This window comes from Pelobates fuscus, chromosome 4 (genome assembly GCF_036172605.1).
Source record: "Pelobates fuscus isolate aPelFus1 chromosome 4, aPelFus1.pri, whole genome shotgun sequence".
NCBI lineage: Eukaryota > Metazoa > Chordata > Amphibia > Anura > Pelobatidae > Pelobates > Pelobates fuscus.
This window is the reverse complement of record NC_086320.1, coordinates 390,947,909-390,970,029: the sequence shown is the minus strand read 5'-3', so window position 1 is coordinate 390,970,029 and position 22,121 is coordinate 390,947,909. Positions and strand designations below refer to the sequence as shown.

The 22,121-nt window shown below is 44.9% G+C and overlaps 1 protein-coding gene across 1 annotated transcript in view; it reads right to left on the bottom strand.

Annotated features, from left to right (window-relative positions):
• Positions 1–19,288, bottom strand: part of AGAP3 (ArfGAP with GTPase domain, ankyrin repeat and PH domain 3) — a 255,558-nt gene extending 236,270 nt beyond the window's left edge. The window contains exon 1 of the mRNA XM_063452953.1: positions 17,366–19,288. Within this exon, the coding sequence (XP_063309023.1) occupies positions 17,366–17,672 (307 nt within the window). The 5' untranslated portion in view covers positions 17,673–19,288. The remainder of the gene's footprint in view (positions 1–17,365) is intronic.
• Positions 19,289–22,121: the final 2,833 nt, after the last annotated feature.

Genomic DNA, 22,121 nt, shown 5'->3' with positions numbered 1-22,121 from the left:
CTTGCCCTGGCTGGGTGAAGATGGATTCAATCTTCCTTATGCCAATATGGGGATCATATTGACCCCCATAGAGTGAGGAAGGACATGGGGGGCTTAGGAAGTGGTGGGGAGCACTGCTCCCTGCCGCTTCTATTTTTACATATTACAAGGAGGGAACTGCGCGCCGGTAGCTCCCTCCTTGTAATAAACTAAACGAACGAACAAAAGAACACGATATTCGGTGTTTGTGGTTTGTCTGACATTTCTATTAATTAATTCCTCTTTCTGACGAATGGACATACAAAATTCCCGTTCGAATGCCCAAGTGTTTAACTGGGTATGCGCAGGAATTTCACAGCGCTATCTAGTGTGGGCAGATAACGTGTCCCACAGGGACTTCATCTACCCACACAAAGATGGCGGCGCCCAGGACCTAGGTCGGGGCAGAAAATAAAGATAAAAAAATAGGTAATATGGGGGGGCTTATTGACATTTGGGGGTGGCTAGGAGGACAATTAGGTGAGTCGGGAGGGGGGGGGTTAAAAAAAAAAAAAAAAAAACTGGATTCGGCCATGACAGTGCCGCTTTAAAGTCATCCTGTGCCCATTTCAGGTGCATGGTATTGTGACAGTAACAGTCAACGTACAAATGATAAATTGTTATTGTGATAACTCTGCAGCTTTCTCTGCTGACTGCTTAGAAATGTGTACATTTACATAATGATGGTATGTAAATTAGTACAAGCAAATAAGTACTTGAATGAATATCTTTTTTTTATTGTGTTTAAAAAAGTTACTTGTATTCTAGATTTCATGCATTAATTATACCTGCTCGTCCTTTAATGTTCTGTATATTTTGTTTTTTAAATTCGTTTTCACCACATGTTGAAGGACAAGTCACAAAAGACTAGTCATTATTCAAAATAAAGAATGATGTGCTGCTTCCTTGGGAACTGTGTATCCTGTCTCTTTTGTTCCGGGAATTCAGTAGCAGAGTTATCGGACCAGCTGGCTGCATTATTCTCTGGTCCAGAGGATGTATTAAGAAAGAGCTTTGTAAAGGCAGTAGGAGAAGAAGGCAGACAGAAGGGTCGATACCTGCTATATTTCTTTTGACTACACTGGAATTTCAGTGAATTTTAACAGAATTTTTTAATCCATAATAATTGAGCTCTGATAAGTATTTTTCATGGTTAGTGTACCATGGAAGCTCCTGATGACCATATGTACTGACCTTAACAACTGGAATTTATATTTGGGAAATGATTTGATGGACTGCTAAGTGATCATTCAACCACATATGTTGCTCCCATGTCTAATTTCCAGGCAGAGATTTTAATACCCTTCTTAAATATGGGCACTATATACATTTTCTCAGTTTTATTGGTACCATTCAGAAAAGAAAAGAATCGAGAAAGAAAGGCAGAGAAAGCAGTGTTTACAAATAAGAGAATTTAGGGTCGGGCAATATGCACCAAAACCACTACATTAACAGAGGGCTGTAGCCGTCATTGTGTCAGGAGTGGCTTGGGAGTTTGAATACTTTAGAATGGTTTGACTCCTTATTAAGGTTCTACTGGGTGCCACTTTCTATAAGGAAGCTAAAAGGATCACAATAGGTCCCTACAGAGCCCACCTCCCTTGAATCCCCCCTGCCGCTGGGCTGAAGGGGTTAAAATCCCTTCAGTGACTTACCTGAATCCAGCGCAGATGTCCCTCGGCGCTGGGTCAGGCTCCACCCACACTCCTCCTGACATTGGCGGGGAAGACCTAATGTGCATGGGCGGCAATGGCCGAGCTCGCATTAGGATTTCCCCAAAGGAAAGCATTAATCAATGCATTAATCAATGCTTTCCTGTGCAGAAAAATCTGACGCTGGAGGACATCCAGTGTCAGATAACGGACCAAAGGTTTGTTTCGACTCAGGAAGCCCTATAGTGGCTGTCTGGTAGACAGTCACTGGAGACAGACTTAGTGCTGCAATGTAAATATTCTAGTTTCTGTGTGTTTTACATTACAGCACTAAGGGCAAAAGGGACACAGCAAGAAGACGACTTCAATGAGCTTAAGTGGTCTGAGTGCCTACAGTGTCCCTTTAAAGGACTACTCCATTTTATAAAAGTGTTGATTTCTATGATTTCTGATTACTACCTCTTCCTCATAGACCTTAGACCAGCTCCTCAGGACCAAGCCGACGTACATGCATGCAACAGTGTGCACGCGTGCACTTGGGGACCAAGTCAGAAGCTTCTCAATGAGGTCATGTCATTGGTTGAAAGTGATCAGCTGACGCTCTCAGCCAATGAGCAATATGAAAACCAAAATTAAAACGCAGAAATCCACATCTGGGCACCTGTCAATCATTTTTTATAAGCTCTGTCCTTGGTGCCTGGCTATAGATAAATAACCGACTCTCTACACCAGTAATAAAGTGAAGAATATTTATTCTACCAAAGGAAACACAAGAAATGCTCACAGTGTGAAGCCTGACAGAGGATTGACAAACCGTAGTCACGTCCACTTTTGGTGTAATAAATGTCCTTTATTAAACATTATTTCTAAATCTATTGGCCGGAGGTTTGAGTCTCTGCATCCAGCAGACACTATGAAGAGTGCTGGTTCTGCTTATTGCCTTTCCCCCCTCATTGTACCTGGCAGTCGGCATAGAAAAAGCATAATGTGGGGGTGATTTGTAAAAAAAAAAAAAACATTTCAGGCAAAACTTGCGACACGTGTTCTGTTTCTGTCAATAATTTTCTTGGTTTGTTCCCTTCCTGATAAAATCAAAAAAAAAAAAAATTTTTTAAAGAGAAATAAAAAGTAAAATAAACAGAATTTTGCCCCATTACAGAAAAGGCAGAAAACGGTCATCAATATATAAACGATGGAGTAACATTTTTATGCATATGCAAATTAAGTATGCACAAAACCGTCACAAACGTTCACACTCCGAGTTTATGCTTCTCCTCATTTGTATGGATTGTACAGGATTGCAATGGCATTTGCTAAATACTTAATATAAATTTAAAAGAAAACGGAGCATATCATGGAAATAAAGGAAAAACATTGGAATAAAGTTGTTATGGTGCCAACAGGTTCCTGGTGCTGACTTACCTTTAGGGGTTAAACCATTCACAAACTTCACCTCTAAAAGTAAGCCAGCACTATGGATCGTTGCTATGGTGTCTGGAATATGAGTTATAGGGGAGTTTCGATACTTTATCATATTGTAAAATTTCCAGATAATTGACAGCTACCCTTTAACAAGCGTTCTAAGCACTAAAACCACTACAACTCACTGTAGTGAATAGATTTACATACACACAGATTACCTTCAGTTAGGTCCCGAATGAGAATACTGCAAAGATTGCTGCTCACTTGTACTGTAAATTGTAGCCCAAATATGCAAATTGTAAGTAACACAGTTGGAGATTTTATCCAAGTCCGCTTCTTTGTAAAATTGATAGGGAAATTACAAATTTTAAGCAAAGATTTATGGTTTAGTAAGCAGATAACTTTGTTATACAGGGCACAAGGTCAGCATTAGAAACAGCATTTATCAATCATCAAAAATGAACCAAGTTTATTTGTTGTAATACAGGTTCTCCTCCATAACCAGAATCCAACATGTCCACCATCTACCAACTATCAGCAGACCCAAATATGGAAGTCTCCCCTGCTTACCTTGCTTTTAACAAGTATAATTCCGCCCTATCCATCATCAGACTCTGTTACGAAATCGCTACAGACAGTTACAATGTTGCTCTTTCCTATGTTTCACCCAGAACCTTGCTTCGGTACTATCATTTTGTACCCAACTCCCGAACGGATTGCCTGCAACTCATTCGTTGTACATTTTTTGTGCTGAAAAAACCCAACTCGGCTTATATTCGAGTCAATAGTCTGTATTATGGCTCTCGCGAGATTTACACTGGGAGCTGACCGAGGTGCTGAACGGACGGCGCAGAGGAGGAGGGAGCTGACAGGAGCTGCAGGAGAGGTAAGTAACATCTCTGCAGCCCCAGTCTGTATTATGGCAATGCAAATTGCCATAATACAGACTATTGACTCGAGTATAAGCCGAGTTGGGGTTTTTCAGCACAAAAAATGTGCTGAAAAACTCTGCTTATACTCGAGTATATACGGTATTTGTTTCCAGCGATGTCTCATGTGTAAAACAGTACCCCCTATGTACAGGTTTTATGGTGTTTTGGGAAGTTACAGGGTCAAATATAGCATGTTAAATTTTTCAGTTTTTCCACATTGAAATTCAACAAATTGGTTACGTTGCCTTTGAGACCGTATGTGTTGCAAACAGGGGTAATTGGGTTAGTGTGTGGCCGCCGTTCGTATAACGAACACGTGGCGGCGGCCATCTTAACTCACGAACAGCGGTGTTTGGTCGTCGAGCGTCTGGAACTAAAAATCGGACGCTCGACTACCCAGACACCGCTCAGACCTCCAGAACAACGGAAACGTTCGATTCAAACTGCCGACCGACCCGCCGTTCGGTAGGATGAATCCCCCAGACTAGGGGATTCATCCGAACGCAGAGTTAGAGCCGGATGGCTAAGCTGTTCGGTACTTTTGATTCATTGAAATAGACCGACCGTAGGGCCAGAATTCATGGAGCTGTTTTTGGCTACTAAATCCTTGCGGTCGGTCAAAACTTTAACTGGCTATAACTCCCGAACCCCTGGTCCGATCTGGGTGAATTTTGAGTATGTTGCTCATCCAGATCATACCCCCTGTATTTGGGGGACATCCACAAAGTGGGGAAAACTCTGTCTCCACTAATATGTTTAACTGTTAATCTAAGGGGAGGAGAGGGAGAGGAGGTGACCACGATATGATTGGGTACTGTAAGTTACCTCCCTTGCATGGGAGAAATGCATAAAAGCAAACTTGTGAATAAAGCTGACAGTTGACTCCCAGACTATGTGTCGTCTAGTCCTTGGGGAGGTGGATTATGCCGTGTTCCTGTGATTTTGTATGCTGAATCTTTGTTCCCAGCAGAGAGCCATTGGAGTAACCCCTGCCCCTCTGCTACAGTATGGTAGCCCAAAAATGAGAATTACCCCCATGATGGCATACCATTTGCAAAAGTTGACAACCCAAGGTATTGCAAGTGGGGTATGTTCAGTCTTTAGTAGCCAATTAGTCACAAGCACTGGCCAAAGTTAACATTAATATTTGTTTGTGTGTGGAAAATGCAAAAAACTAATTTGAACGCCAATTTTGGCCAGCGTTTGTGACTAAGTGGTTTCTAAAAAAGACTTGACATACCCCATTTGCAATACTTTGGGTTGTCTACTTTTGCTAATGGTATGCCATCATGGGGGTAATTTTCATTCTCGGGCTACCATGCGGTCTCAAAGACAACGTAACCAACCTGGCGAATTTCAATGTGAAAAAACTGAAACGCAAGCCTTATATTTACTCGGTAACTTTTGAAAACTCCATAAAACCTGTACATGTGGGGTACTGGTATACTCAGCTGAACACAAATATTAGTGTTTCAAAACAGTAAAACGTATCACAACAATTATATATATACAGGTTTTATGGTGTCTTGGAAAGTTACAGGGCTAGCACAATTTTCTTTTTAATATTTATATAGTAATATATACGTATGTATATATTATTTCGATATATATATATATATACATATATATATATATATATTAATATCAAAATACAGTTAGAACGGAATTACACATTTTTTAATTATGTATTTTTTTTTTACGTGTTTACATATTTATTTTATATATAAATATATAAAGGAAAATGTATTCCTACTCACCGTAATTTTCTTTTCCTGGTCATAGGCCATGGCAGCACAACAATGGTAGCTCCTCCCTATCCCTAATTAGACAGGAGCTAATTAAAAGAAAGGTACAAATACCCCCTCCTACCTCCTCCTCCCTCAGTCTTGTTTCCAGCAATATCCCAGGGCGGGACCTTTGTGATGCCATGGTCTATGACAAGGAAAAGAAAATTACGGTAAGTAGGAATTCATTGTCCTTTTTCCTGGCCATATCCATGGCAGCACAACAATGGGTAATACCCAAGCAATACCAATACTATTTTAATAGTGCCACACTTGGCCTTTTATGACAATCCCCATGCAAGAGGCACTCCCACATGGACCTTGTGGGGAACTCAGTTACAAACTCACAGACCAATAATACCAGTGTTACAAGACTGAGGGTGGAGGAGGTAGGAGGGGGTACTTATACCTTCTGTTTTAATGAGGTTCCTGTCTGGTTAGGGATAGGGAGGAGCTACCCATTGTTGTGCTGCCATGGCCTCTGAAGAGGCAGCATTTACATTGAAAAGGCTACAGGGACATGCTACAGGCACCAGAACAACTACATTAAGCTGTAGTGGTTCTGGTAACTATAGTGTCCTTTTAAGAATTGTATATTTCTCGTAAATTAAAATTTGCTAGTTTTAAAAAAACAAACAAACTGGCTTTTAACTTTTTTTAGCTGGCTCCTAGATTCCAAACAAAATTGTCAAGCCCTGCTTTAGGGTACTTTTTATACCTCATTGAGAATTGTGCAGTGTGCTCTTGGAGTCATCTTGGCTGGACGGTGTAGCGGAGTAGTAGCATAATCCACGATATCCCCGCTGGTCAACGTAATCAGCATACAAAATAAATGTAGCATAAATACAATCCCTTTTTCCCCCCCCAAGAACTGGACGACACACAGTTTATATACAAATCCGGTTATATACAAATCCCCATGCAAGGGGTTTCATTAATGGCATTCCAGGAGTTTTCCCCTGGTGGACTCTTAACGTACAATAATATCTCCCATCATGCTTGTAACGGACCACCTGGCACCTCGACTGGGTACCTCCGTTACTGGATGCTCCTAGTGCTTCCCGAGGGCTACAAGCACTCCACAACCACCGCAGACTCCACGAACCGCCGCCTCCTACCCACCCTGGACCTACGACAAGGCTCCAGGTTCCAGTGGGTGAACCTCTCCTCCAAGAGAGTGAAGCAGGAACAAGCTCTTAAAAGAGCTTAGTAGTGATTATCCAAGGGAGTATGCAGAGCATAGCAATCCCTTGTAGTGATATAGCAATTCCCCCAATAAGAGACAAGACTCTAGATTGAGGGCATAGCAGGAACTGAATGCACTGAGGCTTTATTGCTCTTATATACACATTTCTCCATAAGGTTACCACCCACGTGGGCCTTGTGGAACAACCACTCATAAACCGACACACAGTTAAACACTCCCATTCATTCCAGCAAAAATCCTCCCCTCTGCCTGTGATATAATTACTGAACACAATGGGTTAACGTAATTATCACAGGCAGGAAAATACAGTTTTTATAAAAAATTTATAACTTTAAAAATATACATCCAATCTTAATAAAACTTACTGTACCGACCGCACGATTGGTCCCATGCCCAAAACAGTTCCATATCGCGGCTAAGTTCTGCTGGGGGACCGACCGGGAACCGCAAAGTCTTAATGCCGAAAATAGTTCCACGGCACTCGCGGCTAAGTCCCCCTGAAGTCCATTCGCGGTTTTGGTCCATGCGAACGGCCGCCAGGGAGCTAGCGTTCGGTTCTATGGAAAGTGCCGAACCAGGGGGAATAAAATATAGGTCTTTACAGTCGTTGACTTGGACCGTAGTCTTTTGGCAAGAGGCTGGCCAGCATTTCTTCTCTCCCCCCTGCCCCCCCAACCCAAGAGAAGACTAACCAGATACCTGGCCTTCTGTCAGTCATCACCTGAGTTAGTCGAGTAGCCCACCCATACCCAACTACTTGACCTGGTGGCCTCTGGTGTCTGGCTCTGTACTGTATGTCCCCGGTTGCTGAGTGGGTGACAGTCACCCCCGACCTCCCTTGTGCTCCCAGGCATGGAGTTGTGAGCACTTGGTGGGCAGAGGCAAGCAGCACTCTGCCCCTAAGCCAATGTTACAGCTAAGTAAGTCAGAGGGTTGTCCGGTCTTGGACTGAGGACAGGGGGAGGACAGGGGGAGGGCAGTGGCCAACTGTTGCCAGCGCGTCTGCTGGGGTGGACTGTGGGTATTCAGGCCCTGGACAAAGGGAAAGGGGAGGGCAGAGGCCAACTGCGCTCTGCCCTGGTGCCAGCGCTTCTGCTGGGGGTACTAGCATGTAATCCTACCCTGTAACAAGGGGGCAGGTGTCAGGATCGGGACAGGGATCCAACACGCAGAGTACAAAGAGTGGAAAGGTACGTATACCGGGCCTTAGAATGGCCGGACTAACGTACCGAGAGTAAAGAATAGTCAGAGGCAAGCCGAGGTCGAGGGAACGAGAAGACAGATAAGCGAGAGACAAGCCGGGTCAAGGGATAACAGAGAAACAGGGTAGTACAACGAGCCGAGTCAAAACCAATAGAGCAAACTAGAATACCAGAGCACTGAGTGACTAGACAAGCTAGAACCACGACAGGGCAATGAGCTGAAGTAAGGAGTAAGCTTAAATACCCTGGTTCTGGATGGAAATCACGCCTCTGAAAAGTACCGATTGGATATCGGACACTAGAGTGACAGATTGCTCGTGCTAGCGTCATGACGTCACGTATTGAGCGTCCTGCTAGAAAAGGACGTGGATTCCTCGCGGCCGGTGTTTAAGTGACTGGATGAACCGCGAGGAACGGAGGAGACAGCTCGCCTGGACGGATACACCACCAAGTCTCTACCTCCCTTAGAGGTAGAGGCCTCAGGTACCCTGACAGCAGGTAGGGCAGAGATCAGCGGCGCTCTGCCCCGATGCCAGCTCCACTGCTGGAAGGGGGTCAGTGGGTATTGCAGTTTTATCCACCAATACCAGTACCCGGTTGGGAATTGGCTGTGGAGAGGAGGGATCGCCTACCTCCTCCTCCTGGAATTCCTGCGAGGTTGGTTGGGGATCTGGACCGGTCGTCCAATATCCCTGCAAGTCTGGAGCAGAGACCATGGTCCCATCTGGGGTGCTGTCCCGCTGTAATTGGGAAGAGGGACCAGCTGTCTCCTCTGCCGCTGGGGAGGAAGACCGGCTGTCTCCACTTCCTGTAACTATCTGCCGCTAGGGAGACAGGACAATATGCTCCTCTCCCTGTAATGCATACTGCCGCTGGGGAGTGAGACGGATTGTCTCCACTCCCTGTAGGATACACTGCCGCTGGGGAGAGAGACCGACCGTCTCTTCTCCCAATAACATACTCGGTCGCTGGAGACTGACTGTCCCTACTCCCGGTAACTCCGGCTGTAGCTGGGGATCTGGGCCAGCATCCCTGTAGGGCCGCTGGAGAGACTTCGATCCCATCTCCACCTCCCAGTTGGGGTTCCTCATAGGACTGTTGTAGAATTATTAACCCCTTATAACTTATATCCATTATTAGGCCCCTTATAAACTATATAATCCTTACTGGGCCCCTTTTAATACTATATTCTCATATTCAGCTCTCATGCCTCGTAGTTTAAACTTTACAAGATTCCTTTGTTCGTAGAAACAGCATGTCAGCAGAAAATGCTAGAATCTTCTGATTCAAAGAACACACTGTAGCAGATAGTATTGATAGAGTGTATAATTGCCAAAGAGGCCTTGAGAATACTGAGGATACTAACCTTGAAAGACTAAAGGTACCAGCTACTCTTTATGGATAGCTGCCAAAATGCCCCCTCCCATCGAGAGAACTCCTCGTGCTAGCAAGATGGCGCTGAAATCTGGAGGAGAACTTTATGACGTCAGTTATGATGTAAGACGTAACACCCAACAGGGAGGGCATTTAACTAACCACTTCTTCTCTTAGCCAATCGACAATGTTTATTTGCTTATATCTTGATTTTTACAATGATGTAATTCTACCTTTAAAAAGGGCTTGCAAGCCTGCTTTGTTCAGATGCTAATAAATTTCCTGAAGTGCTTTTAACCTGAACTCCGTGTGTCAGTGTGAATTTACTTCTGCGTATACGCAATTTAAACATCTCTAATTTGGACAGGAACAGATAGTCATTCAAACTTCTTTGTTTGCTTAAAAGATTCCCTTATCAGGACCAGTCTATGAGGTCCCCTACTTCGGATACCTCCGGCTGCCGTTGGGGAGAGGCTAACATCCGCTCAAGTAAAGTCAATTAAATCGGTGGGTGCCTCTTCCCAGGTCAGTGGCACCACCTCTGCCGAAGGGCTGCTGCAAACCTCCACTCATTTTAGCCATCAGGAACTTGTGGTCTCTCTTGGCTTGTCACCTGGCTTGATTGATAACCCGAACTTCAAAGGAAAGTGGGTACACCCAGAGATCGATTATCCTGTCACCTGGCTTGTCACCTGGTTCCAGATCGCTTAGAAGGTCTCCATCGATACATTAGAGCCAAACCAGGCCAGTCGCTGTCGCACTTTGAACAGCAACTCTGAGTAAGAGTCAGAGGATGCCATGCTTGCCTGCTCCAAATCTGTGGGCACCTCTATTCCAGGGGCGCTGCACGAATTCTAGCATTGCCCTCAATATAATCCACACATTACCGGTGTCTCCAGGATGCTTCTCCTCGGTCTAGGAAGTCATCCCACTGCTGCCACCAAATGTGACGGACTGCCTGGCACCCTAACCGGGTGCATCCGCCAATTGATGCTCCTAGTGCTCACCAAGGACTCCAAGCACTCCACCAGACACCATCAGCACTGTAGCCCCTTAGCCGCTGCAGCTTGGCTGGGGTCTCGCCGTCCTCCACCCACCCTGGACCCAAGACCAGGATCCAGCTTCCAGTATAGCTGTGAAGCTCTTATAAGAGCTAGTGGTTAAAGCCTGTATAGCAGGTCCCTACAAACACAAGGCGAGGCTCTATGTTGAGGGTAAAGCTGGAACTGATTTTAATAGTGCCACACTTGGCCTTTTATGACAATCCCCATGCAAGAGGCACTCCCATCAGGACCTTGTGGGGAACTCGGTTACAAACTCACAGACCAATAATACCAGTGTTACAATGCATGACACTCCCATGTACAATACAATAAGCCTTCCCCTTTACTTAGGAGATAACTGAGTCAAGCATTATACTAAACTCAATTATCTCCAAACACAAAAAACACACATTTTGGAAACCCCCAAAATACCTTAAAACACGTAAAATCCCCCAAAGTTACATCCCCTGATAGCCCTGATCTGTGTGACCAACATAACCAAAAATCACCCAGATCAGTTCAGGGGTTCAGGAATATCCTGGAAGTCTTAACTGTGACCTCACGCATGGTCCCATGCCCAAACGGTTCCATAGAATCGAGGCTAAGTGCTGCTGGGGACCGACTCGGAACAGCAAAGTCTTCATGCCGAAAATAGTTCCAGGGCATTCGCGGCTAAGTGCCGTTGGGGCACTGACGTTGAATCGCGAAGTCTTCATGACGAAAATTGTTTCAGGGCATTCGCGGCTAAGTCCCCCTGAAGTCTATTCGCGGTTTTGGTCCATGAGAACGGCCGCCAGGGAGCTAGCGTTCGGTTCTATGGAAAGTGCTAAACCAGGGGGAATAAAATATGGGTCTTTACAGTTGTTGACTTGTCTTGTAGTATTTTGGCAAGAGGCTGACCAGCAGGCCCCTCCAAACACCTGTGACGAGGTTCAGTTCGTCACACTCGACCTGCCTAAATACAACCCCCCCTTCTTCGTCCTGTCAGAGAGTCTCCCTGTTACTGGTACCCCTTTACTCACCCTATCACAGTCACCAGCTGAAGACATACATCATACTAACTTTATTATTTGGTAAATTATTTTTTTAAAGCTTTTTTGCTCAAACAAAATTTTCATTTTTGTTTTCAATAACCCCTTTATGACGATCTGAGAAAGGTATCACCGTCTTGCATACCCTTTTCCCATTAAACAATACACCAATAATCCACAGGTTCCAAATATCGCTGGTGTCGCATAATAACCCACACATGAGCCAAAGCTTAATGCTGGGACAAGACTGGTTTAATGAGAACACAGGCATTCAATTTATACAGTGTATAACTCCTCCTCTGAGCCAGTGAAATAATTGAGTTTAGAGGAGCATTCAATTAGTCTGCGATTTTAAAGTTCTCAATTCTAATTAGTCTCTGGGGTGGTCTCGGTTCGGGAAACGAACAAAATAACAAATGGAGCATAACAAAAGAACGAATAACTGGGGAAGGCTGATAGAAGGGAGTATCCTTTCACACCCATGCTTATGTTTACACGACTGCCAGGCTATGCAACCATACCCTACAATTGTGTATAAAAAATTGGCATAACTGCCAAGGAAATGTATTTATTGCAAAATGTTTGCAAATTATACTACAACTACAGCCAGAGAGCTCAAAATGCACAGGCAGCCGTGACACTGCAAGTTTCTGAACATGAATGCAGAGACTAACACTCTGTATCCAGCGCTGCAAGCCCACCTTTCAATATAGTATTTTTTCACTTTGGGTGTTAGTGGGGCCTCATGTTTGGGTTTCGCCTTAGGCCTCAAAGTCTAGAGCCACCTCTGCATAGTAAGTAACTACAAAAAGCAAAAATGCTCATCTAGATACAAAATTGATTAGATACCCAGAAAGAGCAACCCAACAAATCATACATACCATAAAAAGAAAAATACCAGAAGTAATGAAAGAGGGAGAAAATCAAAAAGAAGCCCCCAACGTTTCGTTAAGATTGCCTACAGTCTTCCCTCCATCACCTGAGACCAATGTATACACCGCCTTCCCTCCATCACCTGAGACCAATGTATACATAGCCTTCCCTCCATTACCTGAGACCAATATATACGTAGCCTTCCCTCCATCACCTGAGACCAATATATACATAGCCTTCCCTCCATCACCTGAGACCAATGTATACACCGCCTTCCCTCCATCACCTGAGACCAATGTATACATAGCCTTCCCTCCATCACCTGAGACCAATATATACGTAGCCTTCCCTCCATCACCTGAGACCAATATATACATAGCCTTCCCTCCATCACCTGAGACCAATATATACACCGCCTTCCCTCCATCACCTGAGACCAATGTATACACCGCCTTCCCTCCATCACCTGAGACCAATGTATACACCGCCTTCCCTCCATCACCTGAGACCAATGTATACACCGCCTTCCCTCCATCACCTGAGACCAATGTATACACCGCCTTCCCTCCATCACCTGAGACCAATGTATACGTAGCCTTCCCTCCATCACCTGAGACCAATATATACGTAGCCTTCCCTCCATTACCTGAGACCAATATATACACAGCCTTCCCTCCATCACCTGAGACCAATATATACATAGCCTTCCCTCCATCACCTGAGACCAATATATACGTAGCCTTCCCTCCATCACCTGAGACCAATATATACATAGCCTTCCCTCCATCACCTGAGACCAATATATGCATAGCCTTCCCTCCATCACCTGAGACCAATATATACGTAGCCTTCCCTCCATCACCTGAGACCAATGTATACGCAGCCTTCCCTCCATCACCTGAGACCAATGTATAAACAGCCTTCCCTCCATCACCTGAGACCAATGTATACGCAGCCTTCCCTCCATCACCTGAGACCAATGTATACGCAGCCTTCCCTCCATCACTTGAGACCAATGTATACGCAGCCTTCCCTCCATCACCTGAGATCAATGTATACGCAGCCTTCCCTCCATCACCTGAGACCAATATATACGTAGCCTTCCCTCCATCACCTGAGACCAATATATACATAGCCTTCCCTCCATCACCTGAGACCAATATATACGTAGCCTTCCCTCCATCACCTGAGACCAATGTATACGCAGCCTTCCCTCCATCACCTGAGACCAATGTATACGCAGCCTTCCCTCCATCACCTGAGACCAATATATACATAGCCTTCCCTCCATCACCTGAGACCAATATATACGTAGCCTTCCCTCCATCACCTGAGACCAATGTATACGCAGCCTTCCCTCCATCACCTGAGACCAATATATACGTAGCCTTCCCTCCATCACCTGAGACCAATGTATACGCAGCCTTCCCTCCATCACCTGAGACCAATGTATAAACAGCCTTCCCTCCATCACCTGAGACCAATATATACAGCCTTCCCTCCATCACCTGAGACCAATGTATACGCAGCCTTCCCTCCATCACCTGAGACCAATATATACATAGCCTTCCCTCCATCACCTGAGACCAATATATACGTAGCCTTCCCTCCATCACCTGAGACCAATATATACGTAGCCTTCCCTCCATCACCTGAGACCAATATATACGTAGCCTTCCCTCCATCACCTGAGACCAATATATACATAGCCTTCCCTCCATCACCTGAGACCAATATATACGTAGCCTTCCCTCCATCACCTGAGACCAATATATACATAGCCTTCCCTCCATCACCTGAGACCAATGTATATGTAGCCTTCCCTCCATCACCTGAGACCAATATATACATAGCCTTCCCTCCATCACCTGAGACCAATATATACGTAGCCTTCCCTCCATCACCTGAGACCAATATATACATAGCCTTCCCTCCATCACCTGAGACCAATATATACGTAGCCTTCCCTCCATCACCTGAGACCAATATATACATAGCCTTCCCTCCATCACCTGAGACCAATATATACGTAGCCTTCCCTCCATCACCTGAGACCAATATATACATAGCCTTCCCTCCATCACCTGAGACCAATATATACGTAGCCTTCCCTCCATCACCTGAGACCAATATATACGTAGCCTTCCCTCCATCACCTGAGACCAATATATACATAGCCTTCCCTCCATCACCTGAGACCAATATATACGTAGCCTTCCCTCCATCACCTGAGACCAATATATACGTAGCCTTCCCTCCATCACCTGAGACCAATGTATACACCGCCTTCCCTCCAGCACCTGAGACCAATGTATACGCAGCCTTCCCTCCATCACCTGAGACCAATGTATACGTAGCCTTCCCTCCATCACCTGAGACCAATATATACGCAGCCTTCCCTCCATCACCTGAGACCAATATATACGTAGCCTTCCCTCCATCACCTGAGACCAATATATACGTAGCCTTCCCTCCATCACCTGAGACCAATGTATAAACAGCATTCCCTCCATCACCTGAGACCAATGTATACGTAGCCTTCCCTCCATCACCTGAGACCAATATATACGTAGCCTTTCCTCCATCACCTGAGACCAATGTATACATAGCCTTCCCTCCATCACCTGAGACCAATATATACGTAGCCTTCCCTCCATCACCTGAGACCAATATATACGTAGCCTTCCCTCCATCACCTGAGACCAATGTATACGTAGCCTTCCCTCCATCACCTGAGACCAATATATACGTAGCCTTTCCTCCATCACCTGAGACCAATATATACGTAGCCTTTCCTCCATCACCTGAGACCAATATATACGTAGCCTTCCCTCCATCACCTGAGACCAATGTATACGCAGCCTTCCCTCCATCACCTGAGACCAATATATACATAGCCTTCCCTCCATCACCTGAGACCAATATATGCATAGCCTTCCCTCCATCACCTGAGACCAATATATACGTAGCCTTCCCTCCATCACCTGAGACCAATGTATAAACAGCCTTCCCTCCATCACCTGAGACCAATGTATACGCAGCCTTCCCTCCATCACCTGAGACCAATGTATACGTAGCCTTCCCTCCATCACCTGAGACCAATATATACATAGCCTTCCCTCCATCACCTGAGACCAATATATACGCAGCCTTCCCTCCATCACCTGAGACCAATATATACGCAGCCTTCCCTCCATCACCTGAGACCAATGTATACGCAGCCTTCCCTCCATCACCTGAGACCAATATATACGTAGCCTTCCCTCCATCACCTGAGACCAATATATACGTAGCCTTCCCTCCATCACCTGAGACCAATATATACGTAGCCTTCCCTCCATCACCTGAGACCAATGTATAAACAGCATTCCCTCCATCACCTGAGACCAATGTATACGTAGCCTTCCCTCCATCACCTGAGACCAATATATACGTAGCCTTTCCTCCATCACCTGAGACCAATGTATACATAGCCTTCCCTCCATCACCTGAGACCAATATATACGTAGCCTTCCCTCCATCACCTGAGACCAATGTATAAACAGCCTTCCCTCCATCACCTGAGACCAATGTATACGCAGCCTTCCCTCCATCACCTGAGACCAATGTATACGCAGCCTTCCCTCCATCACCTGAGACCAATATATACACCGCCTTCCCTCCATCACCTGAGACCAATGTATACGCAGCCTTCCCTCCATCACCTGAGACCAATGTATAAACAGCCTTCCCTCCATCACCTGAGACCAATGTATACGCAGCCTTCCCTCCATCACCTGAGACCAATGTATACGCAGCCTTCCCTCCATCACCTGAGACCAATGTATATGCAGCCTTCCCTCCATCACCTGAGACCAATGTATAAACAGCCTTCCCTCCATCACCTGAGATCAATGTATACGCAGCCTTCCCTCCATCACCTGAGATCAATGTATACGCAGCCTTCCCTCCATCACCTGAGATCAATGTATACGCAGCCTTCCCTCCATCACCTGAGACCAATGTATACGTAGGGCTAGTGAATAGCCCTGCAAGTTTGATCCCACCAATACCAGGCAACACGACAGAGCCCCGCATGTCCACAGACTTCACATCATTGAATATCATATTGCAAAAATAATGGTAGGCCGCACTCAATCCCAGCAGCCACCTGGTGCTCAGGAGAAGGACCAGCATTCCCACAACGACAATCTTTTTTTATTGCATCATCTAAAATCATGACTGACTTAGCACATTCACAGCCTCCCCAATCCTTGTACACAATAATCCTTCATGTTATGCAACCATGACAGGATCACAACCTCTCTATGCCACCAGTGACCATGACTGATGCTACCAGGGTCACAGCCTGTCCATGTCACCAGAGACCATGACTGATCCTACCACGGTCACAGTCTGCCCATGTCACATACTACCAGGGTCACAGCCTTTCCATGTCAAAAGAGACCATGACTGATCCTCCCAGAGTTGCAGCCAGTCCATGTCACCAGAGACCATGACTGATCCTACCAGGGTCAAAGCCTGTCTATGTCAACCAAGACCATGATGGATCCTACTAGTGTCAGGCTCTCCATGTCACTGACACCAAGACGGATTCTACCAGGGTCACAGCCTTCACAAGACCTGACATTCTGATTTGCACTGAGCGATATGTGTGCAGCCTCCGTTAGTTCACACCCTGACAAACGTATATGTTTACACATGCAAATATTTTCATACAGCTCAAACGGCAGATTCTTTTTTTTTTTTTTTCTGATTCATATTCCAACTTGCACTGCAGATGGCATTATAGAATTACTCTGCATTCAGGACATGAATAGAACTCACCTTCAATTGAGATGACATGTTCTCTGATCTGGTTCTGAAGTCCTAAGTCATCCACCCTCTCGATAAGGTCGTAGATGGCATAGATATTGGGGTGCACAGACTCAAATCGCTGAATCTCTGCTCTGATGGCCACAGAATTTGAAAGAACATACTGGGGTGCCCCGGGTGGCTGGGGTGCTGGAACTGATCCAGAGCCAAACTGTGGAACTGTGCCAAACTGAGAAGGGACAGAGGAACCTGAAACTGACACCTGGGAAGTGAGCGAGGACTGAGGGCTCCCAGAAAGACCAGGAGGGGGGTAATTCATGGTGACTACGCAGGGCCTCTGAAAGACCAGGGGGTTGTAAAATACTTGGAAGAGTCAAAATGGAAATGAAAATAGGGTAAGAGAGAAGTAATGAGATGGAGCAAATTGTATAGCAATAAGAGGAGGGAAACCGTGAGGTAAGACAAGACAATAATAGAGACAGGGATATAACGAGGACCAATAAAATGAGGATAAACAAAGAAATAAATGGAAGTGGCAACAGACAAGAGAAAGATAGTGAAAATAAAAAAGGCAAGACAGTTAAATGAAGAAACTGTTAGATACGGGGAATGTAACACGAGTAATGAAGCTGATAAATGGGGTATTAAGAGAGAAGAGGATTTACAGAGTGAAGAATAGAAGTGGTGATGTAAGTAGTTAAATAGAGGGGCCGTGATGTAGTGGGTTAAGCAAACAGGCAGTAAAAGCTAGCTGAGCGTGGAACAGAGAGGCAGTGATTTTGGAGTTAAAAACACAAGCAGTAATGAGAGGGAGCGATTTACTGGGTTTTATAAAAGGTAACTACAATAGAGTAGCAGAACACCATGATAGAGATGAGGGGGGTCAATAATAAGGAGATTGGTATAAAATCCCTGCAGTAATGTAAGGATAGATATAATGGACGCAGATCAAGGCAGTGAGGAGATATGGTGTTAACAAATGCAAGCAGTGCTGGGTGAGGGGGAACTGGACAGAGCAGGGTATAGATTAAGGGGAGCCAGATGGAGGAGATAATGAATTATGGGATTCTGGATCTCAGTGATGACGTAATAAGGGATGCCGGATCCGAGGAGTGACGTAATAAGGGATGCCGGATCCGAGGAGTGACGTAATAAGGGATGCTGGATCTGAGGAGTGACGTGATAAGGGGTGCCGGATCTGAGGAGTGACGTGATAAGGGGTGCCGGATCAGAGTAGTGACGTGATAAGGGGTGCCGGATCCGACGAGTGACGTGATAAGGGGTGCCGGATCCGACGAGTGACGTGATAAGGGGTGCCGGATCCGACGAGTGACGTGATAAGGGGTGCCGGATCCGACGAGTGACGTGATAAGGGGTGCCGGATCCGACGAGTGACGTGATAAGGGGTGCCGGATCCGACGAGTGACGTGATAAGGGGTGCCGGATCCGACGAGTGACGTGATAAGGGGTGCCGGATCCGACGAGTGACGTGATAAGGGGTGCCGGATCCGACGAGTGACGGGATAAGGGGTGCCGGATCCGACGAGTGACGGGATAAGGGGTGCCGGATCCGACGAGTGACGGGATAAGGGTTGCCGGATCCGACGAGTGACGGGATAAGGGTTGCCGGATCCGACGAGTGACGGGATAAGGGTTGCCGGATCCGAGGAGTGACGTGATAAGGGGTGCCGGATCCGAGGAGTGACGTAATAAGGGGTGCCGGATCCGAGGAGTGATAAGGGATTACGGATCTGAGGAGCGATGTAATAAGGGGGGCCAGATCCGAAGAGTGATGTAATAAGGGATGCGGATCTGAGGGGTGATGTGATAAGGGATGCAGGATCTGAGGGGTGATATTGGGGGTTCAGGGATATTATAACCCGAGATTCAGTTGAGGATAATTGGATCCTAGTGTGAGATCCAAGTGAGGTGATATATGGGGGGGGGGGGGGGTTAAATCCAGGTGGGGGGTTGATGGGGTAAGTAGTTTCAGTTGAGTGATTGGTGGAAGTAAATAGATCCAGCAGTAGGGTAGATGTAGGAATTAAATCCAGGTGGGTGGTAGATCCAGTAGTAATGTAAACAAGAGGAATTAGATGCAGCTGGGGGCAACTATAGCAATTTGAGGGAAAATAAAGGGTAGTTAGATAAGCTGGTGATAAATGAGGGGTAATTAGATCTAGCTGAGGGTAGATGAGGGGTAATTAGATCTAGCTGGGGGTAGATGAGGGGTAATTAAATCTAGCTGGGGGTAGATGAGGGGTAATTAAATCTAGCTGGGAGTAGAAGGGGGTAATTAAATCTAGCTGGGGGTAATTAAATATAGCTAGAGGTAGATGGGGGTAAGTAGATCTAGCTGGGGTAGATGAGGGGTAAGAATATCTAGCTGGGGGTAATGAGGGGTAGGTATATCTAGCTGGGGTAATGAGGGGTAATAAGATCTAGATGGGGGTAGATGAGGGGTAATTAGATCTAGCTGGGGTAGATGAGGGGTAAGAATATCTAGCTGGGGGGTAATGAGGGGTAGGTATATCTAGCTGGGGGTAATGAGGGGTAATAAGATCTAGATGGGGGTAGATGGGGGTAAGTAGCTCGGGTGGGTGCGGGGTCTCGGAGCCAGTGATGGGGTGCGGGTGTCCGGGGCTCCGTCAATAGAATAACGGAGAGGGTGCGGGAGCGCGCACACCCACACACAGAGCGCGGGCACGGCACCGGCTGCGTCACTCACTGCGTCACCGCTCACCGCCACTTCCGGCCAGCCCCCCTCCACCGCGACCACTTCCGGTCAGCGCTAACAGCGATACTAGCCGATTAGACACCGATATTCCTGACAGAGATCAATCAATAGCGATAATACTAACCGATTATACATCGATATCCCTGTCAGAGATCAATCAATAGTGATAATACTAACCGATTATACATCGATATCCCTGTCAGAGATCAATCAATAGCGATAATACTAACCGATTATACATCAATATCCCTGTCAGAGATCAATCAATAGTGATAATACTAACCGATTATACATCGATATCCCTGTCAGAGATCAATCAATAGCGATAATACTAACCGATTATACATCGATATCCCTGTCAGAGATCAATCAATAGCGATAATACTAACCGATTATACATCGATATCCCTGTCAGAGATCAATCAATAGCGATAATACTAACCGATTATACATCGATATCCCTGTCAGAGATCAATCAATAGCGATAATACTAACCGATTATACATCAATATCCCTGTCAGAGATCAATCAATAGTGATAATACTAACCGATTATACATCGATATCCCTGTCAGAGATCAATCAATAGCGATAATACTAACCGATTATACATCGATATCCCTGTCAGAGATCAATAGTGATAATACTAACCGATTATACATCGATATCCCTGTCAGAGATCAATAGCGATAATACTAACCGATTATACATCAATATCCCTGTCAGAGATCAATCAATAGTGATAATACTAACCGATTATACATCGATATTCCTGTCAGAGATCAATCAATAGCGATAATACTAACCGATTATACATCGATATCCCTGTCAGAGATCAATCAATAGTGATAATACTAACCGATTATACATCGATATTCCTGTCAGAGATCAATCAATAGTGATAATACTAACCGATTATACATCGATATCCCTGTCAGAGATCAATCAATAGCGATAATACTAACTGATTATACATCGATATCCCTGTCAGAGATCAATCAATAGCGATAATACTAACCGATTATACATCGATATCCCTGTCAGAGATCAATCAATAGTGATAATACTAACCGATTATACATCGATATTCCTGTCAGAGATCAATCAATAGTGATAATACTAACCGATTATACATCGATATCCCTGTCAGAGATCAATCAATAGTGATAATACTAACCGATTATACATCGATATTCCTGTCAGAGATCAATCAATAGTGATAATACTAACCGATTATACATCGATATCCCTGTCAGAGATCAATCAATAGTGATAATACTAACCGATTGTACATCGATATCCCTGTCAGAAATCAATCAATAGCGATAATACTAACCGATTATACATCGATATCCCTGTCAGAGATCAATAGTGATAATACTAACCGATTATACATCGATATCCCTGTCAGAGATCAATAGTGATAATACTAACCGATTATACATCGATATCCCTGTCAGAGATCAATCAATAGCGATAATACTAACCGATTATACATCGATATCCCTGTCAGAGATCAATCAATAGCGATAATACTAACCGATTATACATCGAAATCCCTGTCAGAGATCAATAGCGATAATACTAACCGATTATACATCGATATTCCTGACAGAGATCAATCAATAGTGATAATACTAACCGATTATACATCGATATCCCTGTCAGAGATCAATAGCGATAATACTAACTGATTATACATCGAAATCCCTGTCAGAGATCAATCAATAGCGATAATACTAACCGATTATACATCGATATCCCTGTCAGAGATCAATCAATAGTGATAATACTAACCGATTATACATCGATATCCCTGTCAGAGATCAATAGCGATAATACTAACTGATTATACATCGAAATCCCTGTCAGAGATCAATCAATAGTGATAATACTAACCGATTATACATCGATATCCCTGTCAGAGATCAATCAATAGTGATAATACTAACCGATTATACATTGATATCCCTGTCAGAGATCAATCAAGAGCGATAATACTAACCGATTATACATCGATATCCCTGTCAGA